We start from the raw sequence: 12844 nt of genomic DNA on the forward strand, positions 1-12844 counted from the left end.
TTGCGACTGCACTTGAAGAAACTTTAAATGTTCTTGAAATGTTCCGTATTGACTGACCTTCATGTCTTAAAGTAATGATGGACTGTCGTTTCTCTTTGCTTATTTGAGCTGTTCTTGCCATAAAGTGGACTTGGTCTTTTACCACCCATACCTTGTTACAATACAACTGATTGGCTCAAACGCATTAAGAGGGAAAGAAATTTCACAAATATACATTCCAATTAACGGGTTTAAGCTCGTTGAGAGAATGCCAAGAGTGTGCTACTTTAAAGAATCTCAAATATATATTATGTAAAATATATAACATATATATTGATTTGTGTAGTACTTTTTTGGTTATTTCATAGTTTTGATGTCTTCACTATTATTCTACAATGTCAGAAAATAGTCAAAATGAGTAGGTGTGTCCAAACCTTTGACTGGTACTGTACATCACAGGGACACTGTGTAACCCATGAAGTGCCTTATCATATAGGTGGAATTTTATATTTTACTATCCATGTAGTTGTCACATGTATGTGTTTTGTCTGTTAAATCAAATCAAGCCCAAGAGAACTCTCTCCATCTTGGCTTTTTCCATTATTGACTGTCTGTCTGTTTGTCTGTATCAGACTCTTGTGTCCATCAGTCTGTGTGAAATTGTTGTATCACATTTGACATTGAGCAGGTTTCGTGGTATTTTCGTGGAATGCCATAAAAAATCCCTTTGGGCTCTTCCAGGAATCTGAGGATCGTGGGGAGTCCCTGCCTGGCTGAGATCAAATGAGAGGTTTGACCCACTCTGCAACTGTGTTATATTACAGGGTCTGTGGGAGCTCGCAGATTTCCTATCCATGTCACTTTCTCAGTCCTCACACTCCTGTGGTGATTGTCATTGTGAAACCAGCTGCATCCAAGCATCACGTTCCTCTCCCCCTGCACTCCTTAATGGATGGATCTCTGTCCTCTCTCAGCCTTCTATCCCCGTAATTAGATCTGCTTAATTTACACTGTGGCTCTGTACTGGGAACGGATGATCTGTTATAATGTCTTAGGGTTTCTGAACACTTGCCAGAGTAACACTCTATGAGGAATCCTAAAAAGGGTTATAAAAACAAGTCTACTGCTGACTGGAGAGCCGCTACTGCTGACTCTACTGCTGACTCTACTGCTGACTCTACTGCTGACTCTACTGCCGGCCTTCTGCCACACTGACTTACTGCTGATCAACCTGTGTGTGTGTTTGTGTTTCATATAGCCAGGTTTATACTCAGCCTCCTAGCAGTGTTGTGCTGTTGTGTATAAATACTGTGTGCTTCTCTCGTCTGTGTGTTTCTGTTGTGTATAAATACTGTGTGCTTCTCTCGTCTGTGTGTTTCTGTTGTGTATAAATACTGTGTGCTTCTCTCGTCTGTGTGTTTCTGTTGTGTATAAATACTGTGTGCTTCTCTCGTCTGTGTGTTTCTGTTGTGTATAAATACTGTGTGCTTCTCTCGTCTGTGTGTTTCTGTTGTGTATAAATACTGTGTGCTTCTCTCATCTGTGTGTTTCTGTTGTGTATAAATACTGTGTGCTTCTCTCGTCTGTGTGTTTCTGTTGTGTATAAATACTGTGTGCTTCTCTCATCTGTGTGTTTCTGTTGTGTATAAATACTGTATGCTTCTCTCGTCTGTGTGTTTCTGTGTGGCCGGGCTGTGTGTGTGTCAGTGTGGATTTGTAGCAGGCTGTGTCCCTGTGATGGCAGCGGGTGGTGCGGAGCAGAGCGGAGGTGTGGGCCTCTCTCTCTTTCTCTATGTGCAGCCTCACCATGTTTAATGCATGAGGGTTGAGGGCAGGGAGCCTCTGGGAGGGGGGGGGGGGGGGGGGGTCGTGTCTGCAGGGACACACAACAGCCAGATCAGGAGACATGATGACTACTTGGCACAGATGCAACAGAAAGAAAGCTCTTTAATAAGGAGGTGATCGTCCCTCTTTTTTTCTCTCTTTGTTTTCTTATCCCACTCTCTTTTTGCCTCGGTGTCCTCTGTGTGCCTGTGACTGCGTTGGCCATGGGCTGCGCACAAACAGCAGCGTGTAATCGGTGTATGCGTGCGTACTTGCTTGTGTATACATGTGTGAAAAGAAAGGGAGCTGCTTTAATCACATCAGTGATGTGCTCAGTCCTCTCTCTCTGTTTCTGTAGATGGTGTTCTGTTCACTAAGCTCCCTAGGCTGACTGTTCCAATACACCTATATGTATCACCACCTCCGCACGGACCTCCAGGCTCCCCTTAAATCAATTCTCTACACAGGAGCCTCTGCTGACACTCGTACCGTCTGATAGTGCTCTAGATTACAGTGGCCACTGCTTGTATTTATATTATAGCCAAGTTTTAATTGCCAAGTTATCGTTACTCGTTGTGTATTTGTTCCTCGTGTAATAATTGTTCTATTATTTTTCGATTTTTCACTCTGCATTTTTGGGAAGGGCTCGAAGGTAAGCATTTCACTGTTTAGTCTACACCTGTTGTTTACGAAGCATGTGACAAATAACATTTGATTTGATGATCATGATATAGGGTACAACTAGTTACAGTAAATGAGGGGCTCTGCTCAGAGCTGTGCTGCTGGATATGCCTCATTTTAAGGTAAAGGAACAGGGGCTTGACAGTGTTTTCATCCAAGAGCCTGTCACTGGGGTGTGATTCTCAAATATGGACGAAGCCATCGATGACGTCACCCCATTGCTTCCTATGAGAATGCTCAGTGGCGCATTTATTTATTGTTTTTTATTAACAACAAATCAATACATAAAGCATATGAGGGAACACAAGCATGCATAGATTACAAACAATGGACAGTCGAGCTAGGGGCGGGGCTAGGGGGTACAATATCACATTACAATTACACAAGGACCTTAAGGGACATGCATATACTTACAATTCTAACAGCTTTTTTGTTAGTAGAGCATTTAACCGTCTCAAAATACTTTTATTTTTGTAGTGTACGAAAATGTGGTTTTCTATTTGTAAATTTACATTTGTGTATATGAAATTTGGCCAAAAGAATAATGAAATGAATTACATAAAAAGGTTTCAGCTTAGTTCTATTTTATGTAAAGTATCCAAACAGTACATCTCTCCACAATAGTGTAAAATCTTCATAAAAGTGTTCAATCATAAATCTACTGATGTCTTGCCACAGTTTTCTTACATGAATACAATGCCAAAAAAGATGCAACACTGTTTCTGGGTGGTCATTACAAAAGGAGCAATTTGAGTTGATGTTTTCCTTAAACTTCTTCATATAGTGGTTGGCAGGATAATATTTATAAATAATTTTAAAGGAAACTTCCTTAATTTTGTTAACAAGTAGGTATGTGTGTGGCAACATCCAAACTTTTTTCCAACAGATATTATCAATAAATCCATTCCAATAAGGCATGACATAAGGTATAGATACAACATCCTGCTGAAACAAGGTTCGTATCGCTCTGTTGTTGAATGGACCAAAAGAGAAACAAATCTTTCCTACTGATGAGTCAACAGGGTCAATAGAAGGTAGGCTCTGAGGGTCAGGTCTTGACATGTTCCTGATTAACATAGCAACACCTGAGGGCTCAGTGGCACATTTAAAGATCAGGAAGTGTCATTTCAGCGTGTCACCATCTTGCTACATGAGGGAGTTTTTGGAAACATTGCATACGCAGTTTGAGCTACTCTAGCAGGCTAGCTCAGTGCTGCCCCCTCTCATGGAGTAGCTTAAATTGAAGGGTGACCGAGGTACTGCAGGCTGCCATTAGCAACTCAATTATCCGTTTATCTTCGTCTGTGTGTGGTTTTAAAGTAATTGGTTCAAGGACATACATCTGATGAAATCAAAGCCATGATTGTGTTCAATGTTTTTTTATATATCCACGAATATTGACCACGAAGATTGCCGTTTGGAGTAGGTTAGGCTAATTTCATTGTGGCCACACAAGGTTGCTAGTCTCAGATAGGGATATTATAGTTGGGTCCTTGAGAGAGGCAATAATCCTAAAATGCCTCAGTTAAAATGAGCTGTTTAAATGTATAGTGTGTCTGGGAAAACAAAACAGATGTTGGCCGCCTGTACAGTACATTTGTCAGGCTGGGTGAGAGTGTCAGAGGCAAAGGAATCATAGCATTCTAGTACTGGTAGTAATTAAGATATATTAGGCTACTGAAAGTATGTGTAGGGATTTACAGAAGCCTTATTTCTCCCTGTCCTTTATTGTATGTAACCTCTGAAGAGCAAGCAGTCAGGGTTCGAGGAATTCTAAATGAGCTTGGTAAAATTTTAATCAGAACGGTGGTCTCTATGCTTCCATTTGGAGACTTTAGGGGCAAGTCTTGACAGGGAATGCAGCATTTCTCATTAGAGCTTAGACTGAAATGCAACTTATTAAATGTTAATTGACGACACAATTGACGGCACAGTGCAGCACGGGCTTACAATGCTCCAGCAACATTTCAGCACATCTTCGTCATCTTCTTCCTCAGTCCTACACGTTTCCAGAAGGCCATCAACGTTTTTCCCTCTCTAGGCCTCATTTTAGTTCGGACTTTTTTCTCTTTTTTACTAACTCTCTCCCTTCGCCTTTGTTTTTCGGGGACTTGGGGCTAACAAAAACAACACGCTACAAAAAGGACTGTGTGAAGGCGGATCCGCTCCGGACGTAGCGAGCTTTCTGTGGGATCCGTAGAGCCGCGCGGGGTTCTAGCTTAGCTTAAATACATTTACCAGTTGAAAAAGAACAGAGGAACAGGGCAAGGAGGGGGTCTAGGCCTCTTGTCATGCTAAGAGTGTTCAGATAAGTCCTACTTGGTCCAAGTTAATTACAGTTGACATTTAAATAAGTGCACTTGTCTTGAAGACGGTGGAAGAGCTGAGAAAAAGACAGGCCTCTCTCTAATTGAGTTTGTGTTGCGTACCCCACCCCCACATCACAGCACCGAGCCCACATCACTGCTTTGTTCCACAGGGAGCTGATATGTGAAATGCAGCTGCCGAAAGTGGAAAAACACATTATGGATGTAACTGCGCAAGTGTTTTTGTGGATTCTGCCATGTTCTCTTCCAGAGATGATGTTGTTTGAAGCATAAACCTGCAGTATGTTCTATTATTTTACATGTATGAAGTGAGATCTCCCCAAATGTCAATTTACACCTATGGAGATCAACAAATTCACTGTGGCCTATGTGTGTGTTATGTGTTAACAATTGGGAGTGAGCCAGACTGGACTGTCAGTTCCATGAAGCAAGTTTGTATTGTGGTTTTTGAAGTGTGTGAAGACACAGGAGACCTTCAAAGGTTTTGATGTTGAATCTCACACTGTAGCATCTTTCAAAGCACTTTACGGTAGGCTACATTATATGAAATGGTATGGCATCACTGTATAATCATCCAATCAGATGGAATTGGAATGGATCCTATATGATGCAATCTAGGCTATACATTATATGCCGTCACTCCCCATACTATTCTCCTATATCCATGTGAGTAGCGTCTACCCTACATTATGGATGAATGAGCACGGTTAATCGAATATCTGGATATCTGAATGGAGTTAACTTTTCAAACATTTTTTTCGATTTTTTGGGTTGCGTATTTTGACGATTAAAAAGATTTGTCTAAATGAAATGTAATTGTCCATGTTACGTTGTCACACACAAGGATATACCCTGACGTTTGAAATGCTTAATTGAATAAAACAACTAACTTTAGAATTTAGCTACTGCTGTTTCAGACCTCATGTGGCTTTAACAGTACATTGTTTACAGTTGCACACTGTAAATGTAGTCTACGGTTCTGAGGACACACGAGTGATTGTTTTATTTTTAAGCTAATTGTCTCTCTCATGGGCAATGGGTTATGGGTTGCTTTTTACATGAAGAGGCATTTTACTATCATAGCGCATTTAGCCCTGACAACGGAATGCTATTTTCCCCCATTCAAATAGCGATTAACCTACAGGCGGTCCACAACACTGACACAGATCAATGCAAAGCACTCATCAGAAAACTTTTTGGTTAACATACTTATCTTTCACTGCTGCTGTTAGCCTAGGCTGCTGTTATTCTAGTCTGCTGTTAGCCTAGGCTGCTGTTATTCTAGTCTGCTGTTAGCCTAGGCTGCTGTTATTCTAGTCTGCTGTTAGCCTAGGCTGCTGTTATTCTAGTCTGCTGTTAGCCTAGGCTGCTGTTATTCTAGTCTCTGTTAGTAGGCTGCTGTTAGCCTGTTAGGCTGCTGTTATTCTAGTCTGCTGTTAGCCTAGGCTGCTGTTATTCTAGTCTGCTGTTAGCCTAGGCTGCTGTTATTCTAGTCTGCTGTTAGCCTAGGCTGCTGTTATTCTAGTCTGCTGTTAGCCTAGGCTGCTGTTATTCTAGTCTGCTGTTAGCCTAGGCTGCTGTTATTCTAGTCTGCTGTTAGCCTAGGCTGCTGTTATTCTAGTCTGCTGTTAGCCTAGGCTGCTGTTATTCTAGTCTGCTGTTAGCCTAGGCTGCTGTTATTCTAGTCTGCTGTTAGCCTAGGCTGCTGTTATTCTAGTCTGCTGTTAGCCTAGGCTGCTGTTATTCTAGTCTGCTGTTAGCCTAGGCTGCTGTTATTCTAGTCTGCTGTTAGCCTAGGCTGCTGTTATTCTAGTCTGCTGTTAGCCTAGGCTGCTGTTATTCTAGTCTGCTGTTAGCCTAGGCTGCTGTTATTCTAGTCTGCTGTTAGCCTAGGCTGCTGTTATTCTAGTCTGCTGTTTAGCCTAGGCTAGCTGTTATTCTAGTCTGCTGTTAGCCTAGGCTGCTGTTATTCTAGTCTGCTGTTAGCCTAGGCTGCTGTTATTCTAGTCTGCTGTTAGCCTAGGCTGCTGTTATTCTAGTCTGCTGTTAGCCTAGGCTGCTGTTATTCTAGTCTGCTGTTAGCCTAGGCTGCTGTTATTCTAGTCTGCTGTTAGCCTAGGCTGCTGTTATTCTAGTCTGCTGTAGCCTAGGCTGCCTAGTCTGCTGTTAGCCTGCTGCTGTTATTCTAGTCTGCTGTTAGCCTAGGCTGCTGTTATTCTGTCTGCTGTTACCTAGGCTGCCCCTTCCTTCTGCTGTTATTCTAGCAGGCTGCTCTAGGCTGCTGTTATTCTAGTCTGCTGTTAGCCTAGGCTGCTGTTATTCTAGTCTGCTGTTAGCCTAGGCTGCTGTTATTTAGTCTGCTGTTAGCCTAGGCTGCTGTTATTCTAGTCTGCTGTTAGCCTAGGCTGCTGTTACTAGTCTGCTGTTAGCCTAGGCCCTTCCTAGCCCTGCTGTTATTCTATCACTGTCCTCTCTGTTAGCCACCTGCCCCCTTCCCTCCTTAAATCACTGTCCTCTCCCACCCTTCCCCCTTCATTCCCTACATCACTGTCCTCTCCCACCTGCCCCTTTCCTTCCCTACATCACTGTCCTCTCCCACCTGCCCCTTTCCTTCCCTACATCACTGTCCTCTCCCTTAAACCTGTCCTCCCCCTGCCCCCTTCCTAAATCACTGTCTTCTCCCACCTGGCCCCTTACTTCCTTAAATCACTGTCCTCTCCCACCTGCCCCCTTCCTTCCTTAAATCACTGTCCTCTCCCACCTGCCCCCTTCCTTCCTTAAATCACTGTCCTCTCCCACCTGCCCCCTTCATTCCTTGAATCACTGTCCTCTCCCACCTTCCCCCTTCCCTCCCTACATCACTGTCCTCTCCCACCTGCCCCTTTCCTTCCCTACATCACTGTCCTCTCCCACCTTCCCCATTCCCTTCCTACATCACTGTCCTCTCCCACCTGCCCCTTTCCTTCCCTAACATCACTGTCCTCTCCCACCTGCCCCCTTCCTTCCTTAAATCACTGTCCTCTCCCACCTGCCCCTTCCTTCCTTAAATCACTGTCCTCTCCCACCTGCCCCCTTCCTCCCTACATCACTGTCCTCTCTCACCTTCCCCCTTCCCTCCCTACATCACTGTCCTCTCCCACCTGCCCCTTTCCTTCCCTACATCACTGTCCTCTCCCACCTGCCCCTTTCCTTCCCTACATCACTGTCCTCTCCCACCTGCCCCTTCCTTCCTTAAATCACTGTCCTCTCCCACCTGCCCCTTTCCTTCCCTACATCACTGTCCTCTCCCACCTGCCCCTTTCCTTCCCTACATCACTGTCCTCTCCCACCTGCCCCTTTCCTTCCCTACATCACTGTCCTCTCCCACCTGCCCCCTTCCTTCCTTAAATCACTGTCTCTCCCACCTGCCCCTTTCCTTCCCTACATCACTGTCCTCTCCCACCTGCCCCCTTCCTCCCCTACATCACTGTCCCTCCCACCTTCCCCCTTCCCTCCCCTTACATCACTGTCCTCTCCCACCTGCCCCTTTCCTTCCTACATCACTGTCCTCTCCCACCTGCCCCTTTCCTTCCCTACATCACTGTCCTCTCCCACCTGCCCCTTCCTTCCTTAAATCACTGTCCTCTCCCACCTTCCCCTTCCTTCCTTAAATCACTGTCTTCTCCCACCTGCCCCTTTCCTTCCTTAAATCACTGTCCTCTCCCACCTGCCCCCTTCCTTCCTTAAATCACTGTCCTCTCCCACCTGCCCCCTTCCTTCCTTAAATCACTGTCCTCTCCCACCTGCCCCCTTCATTCCTTGAATCACTGTCCTCTCCCACCTTCCCCCTTCCCTCCCTACATCACTGTCCTCTCCCACCTGCCCCTTTCCTTCCCTACATCACTGTCCTCTCCCACCTGCCCCTTTCCTTCCCTACATCACTGTCCTCTCCCACCTGCCCCCTTCCTTCCTTAAATCACTGTCCTCTCCCACCTGCCCCTTTCCTTCCCTACATCACTGTCCTCTCCCACCTGCCCCTTTCCTTCCCTACATCACTGTCCTCTCCCACCTGCCCCTTTCCTTCCCTACATCACTGTCCTCTCCCACCTGCCCCCTTCCTTCCTTAAATCACTGTCCTCTCCCACCTGCCCCTTTCCTTCCCTACATCACTGTCCTCTCCCACCTGCCCCCTTCCTCCCCTACATCACTGTCCTCTCTCACCTTCCCCCTTCCCTCCCTACATCACTGTCCTCTCCCACCTGCCCCTTTCCTTCCCTACATCACTGTCCTCTCCCACCTGCCCCTTTCCTTCCCTACATCACTGTCCTCTCCCACCTGCCCCCTTCCTTCCTTAAATCACTGTCCTCTCCCACCTGCCCCTTTCCTTCCCTACATCACTGTCCTCTCCCACCTGCCCCTTTCCTTCCCTACATCACTGTCCTCTCCCACCTGCCCCCTTCCTTCCTTAAATCACTGTCCTCTCCCACCTGCCCCCTTCCTTCCTTAAATCACTGTCCTCTCCCACCTTCCCCCTTCCCTCCCTACATCACTGTCCTCTCCCACCTGCCCCCTTCCTACCTTAAATCACTGTCCTCTCCCGCCTGCCCCCTTCCTTTCTTAAATCACTGTCCTCTCCCACCTTCCACCTTCCCTCCCTACATCACTGTCCTCTCCCACCTGCCCCGTTCCTTCCTTAAATCACTGTCCTCTCCCACCTGCCCCCTTCCTCCCCTACATCACTGTCCTCTCCCACCTGCCCCCTTCCTCCCATACATCACTGTCCTCTCCCACCTGCCCCCTTCCTTCCCTACATCACTGTCCTCTCCCACCTGCCCCCTTCCTTCCCTACATCACTGTCCTCTCCGACCTGCCCCCTTCCTCCCCTACATCACTGTCCTCTCCCACCTGCCCCCTTCCTTCCCTACATCCCTGTCCTCTCCCACCTGCCCCCTTCCTTCCCTACATCACTGTCCTCTCCCACCTGCCCCCTTCCTTCCCTACATCACTGTCCTCTCCCACCTGCCCCCTTCCTTCCCTACATCCCTGTCCTCTCCCACCTGCCCCCTTCCTTCCCTACATCACTGGGTTCGATCCCCGGGACCACCCATACGTAGAATGTATGCACACATGACTGTAAGTCGCTTTGGATAAAAGCGTCTGCTAAATGGCATATATTATATTATTATTATATTATCACTGTCCTCTCCCACCTGGCCCCTTACTTCCCTACATCACTGTCCTCTCCCACCTGCCCCCTTCCTTCCCTACATCACTGTCCTCTCCCACCTGCCCCTTTCCTTCCCTACATCACTGTCCTCTCCCACCTGCCCCCTTCCTTCCTTAAATCACTGTCCTCTCCCACCTGCCCCCTTCCTTCCTTAAATCACTGTCCTCTCCCACCTGCCCCCTTCCTTCCCTACATCACTGTCCTCTCTCACCTTCCCCCTTCCCTCCCTACATCACTGTCCTCTCCCACCTGCCCCTTTCCTTCCCTACATCACTGTCCTCTCCCACCTGCCCCTTTCCTTCCCTACATCACTGTCCTCTCCCAACTGCCCCCTTCCTTCCTTAAATCACTGTCCTCTCCCACCTGCCCCTTTCCTTCCCTACATCACTGTCCTCTCCCACCTGCCCCTTTCCTTCCCTACATCACTGTCCTCTCCCACCTGCCCCCTTCCTTCCTTAAATCACTGTCCTCTCCCACCTGCCCCCTTCCTTCCTTAAATCACTGTCCTCTCCCACCTTCCCCCTTCCCTCCCTACATCACTGTCCTCTCCCACCTGCCCCCTTCCTACCTTAAATCACTGTCCTCTCCCGCCTGCCCCCTTCCTTTCTTAAATCACTGTCCTCTCCCACCTTCCCCCTTCCCTCCCTACATCACTGTCCTCTCCCACCTGCCCCGTTCCTTCCTTAAATCACTGTCCTCTCCCACCTGCCCCCTTCCTCCCCTACATCACTGTCCTCTACCACCTGCCCCCTTCCTCCCATACATCACTGTCCTCTCCAACCTGCCCCCTTCCTTCCCTAGATCACTGTCCTCTCCCACCTGCCCCCTTCCTTCCCTACATCACTGTCCTCTCCGACCTGCCCCCTTCCTCCCCTACATCACTGTCCTCTCCCACCTGCCCCCTTCCTTCCCTACATCCCTGTCCTCTCCCACCTGCCCCCTTCCTTCCCTACATCACTGTCCTCTCCCACCTGCCCCCTTCCTTCCCTACATCACTGTCCTCTCCCACCTGCCCCCTTCCTTCCCTACATCCCTGTCCTCTCCCACCTGCCCCCTTCCTTCCCTACATCACTGTCCTCTCCCACCTGCCCCCTTCCTTCCCTACATCCCTGTCCTCTCCCACCTGCCCCCTTCCTTCCCTACATCCCTGTCCTCTCCCACCTGCCCCCTTCCTTCCCTACATCACTGTCCTCTCCCACCTGCCCCCTTCCTCTATTTGACCATACTGTTTAATCACTGGGCACAGTAAAAGGGTGCTAATTGGACTTCATTTATCTAGTTTAGGAAGTGACCTAGCTGACTGTCCGTTGTTTGGCCACAGCACTACAGTACATCTGCAGCCCTGGCCTGGCCACTCACACTGTCATTACTCTCCCCCAGAACCCTATTGTTTGTATATAAATGTCCCTCCCCATCTGATGAAGTGGAGCACTCACTACAGTGGTTCAGTGTTTACTCTTTATCCATGGAGCTGTTGTCAGAGGTCTCTGTCTCTGAGCCCAGCTGTGTTTGTTAGCATAGCATAGCATATGAGCCGAAGCTATCTAGGAGCCTCTCATTTACTCAGTGTCACGGCTAACTAGGAACCTTTAATTTACTCATTGTCACTGATGGGTGCCAGATTATCCAAGCACAGGCTTTCCCCATAGAACTAGAGGTAATGATCACTAGGGTTCCCTGCACAGTGGTTGCTGACAGCAGAACACAGGTAATTACCTAACCACATGGCAGCTCCCTGCCCTGGTCAGACTGCAGTCTTGGCTGCTCATTTGGTTCATATTATTGCAATGTGTCTGCTCAAGGTTAAGAGCTGCCCAGTGTTGCTTTAGATAAAGCCACTGGATTATGACTCATTCCACTGAAAGATGGAGACATTATTTACTTTTTTGAATCTTTTTTTTTTGCCAACAAGTTAATTGCCTTCGAGTGCGGTATAAAAAGAACTGTAGGTTAATACCTCGCTGGTTATTGGTTGATTACCTGGGCTGGTATGCCACTGAGTTTAGGACATTAGTACGCTGGTACTGTACATGGCAGTAGTATTTACTGTAGACCTATACGAAAGACGCTTTAAAAATAAATAAAAACATTGTGTAGGTTTTCAAACATTGAATTGACAGCTGCATCTCCCCTTTCTCTCCAGCGATGACGGAGTTCCATGTCCAGCCGCGGTCAGTGCGTGCGGAGGAGGCGGGCATGGGGCGATTCCAGTGCCAGATTCACGGCCTGCCTGAGCCTGCCATCAGCTGGGAGAAAGATGGCCGCTCCGTGGACACTAAGGATGAGAGGTACAGTAAAGTAGGGTTCCTCTGTGTTAATCACCTCGGCTGTGCCTACCAACTACTGTAGGTCTACTGTACCTGCACACAGAACTCTGGCTGTTAACACATTCACTGTAGCAGCTTCACAACCTTCACTTACCTGTTACCCAGCCAAACCTCACTCAGCTCAGATCAACACCACCTGGAATCCAGTGTCCCTTGTGTCTGTCTAGCTGTTTGAAATTGAGTTTACATTGCATGTGTAAACACACTTAATCAAGCAAACAATGATCTACTCCCTTGATTCTCTTTCTTTTTCTCTCCCTCTCTCTCTTCTCCCCCCTCCCTCTCTCTCTTTCCCTTTCTCTCTCTGCCCTCCCTCCCCCACCCTCTCTCTCTCCCCCACCCTCCTCCCATTCCTTCTCTCTGTCAGGTATACCCTGCTCCCCACTGGTGTTCTGCAGATCACCGGTCTGCGTCAGGAGGATAGTGGTGTGTTCTGCTGTGTGGCCCACAACAGTGCAGGAGTAAAGCACAGTGCCGGGGCTCGCCTCACCGTCTCAGGT

General features: G+C 47.6%; 1 protein-coding gene across 1 annotated transcript in view; it reads left to right on the plus strand.

The window, feature by feature from the left end:
• LOC124035792 (immunoglobulin superfamily DCC subclass member 3-like) overlaps positions 1–12844 on the plus strand; it is a 121954-nt gene that overhangs the window by 55592 nt on the left and 53518 nt on the right. The window contains exons 3-4 of the mRNA XM_046349525.1: positions 12161–12305; positions 12712–12842. Of these exons, the coding sequence (XP_046205481.1) occupies positions 12161–12305; positions 12712–12842 (276 nt within the window). The remainder of the gene's footprint in view (positions 1–12160; positions 12306–12711; positions 12843–12844) is intronic.

This window comes from Oncorhynchus gorbuscha, linkage group LG05, assembly GCF_021184085.1.
Source record: "Oncorhynchus gorbuscha isolate QuinsamMale2020 ecotype Even-year linkage group LG05, OgorEven_v1.0, whole genome shotgun sequence".
Lineage (NCBI taxonomy): Eukaryota > Metazoa > Chordata > Actinopteri > Salmoniformes > Salmonidae > Oncorhynchus > Oncorhynchus gorbuscha.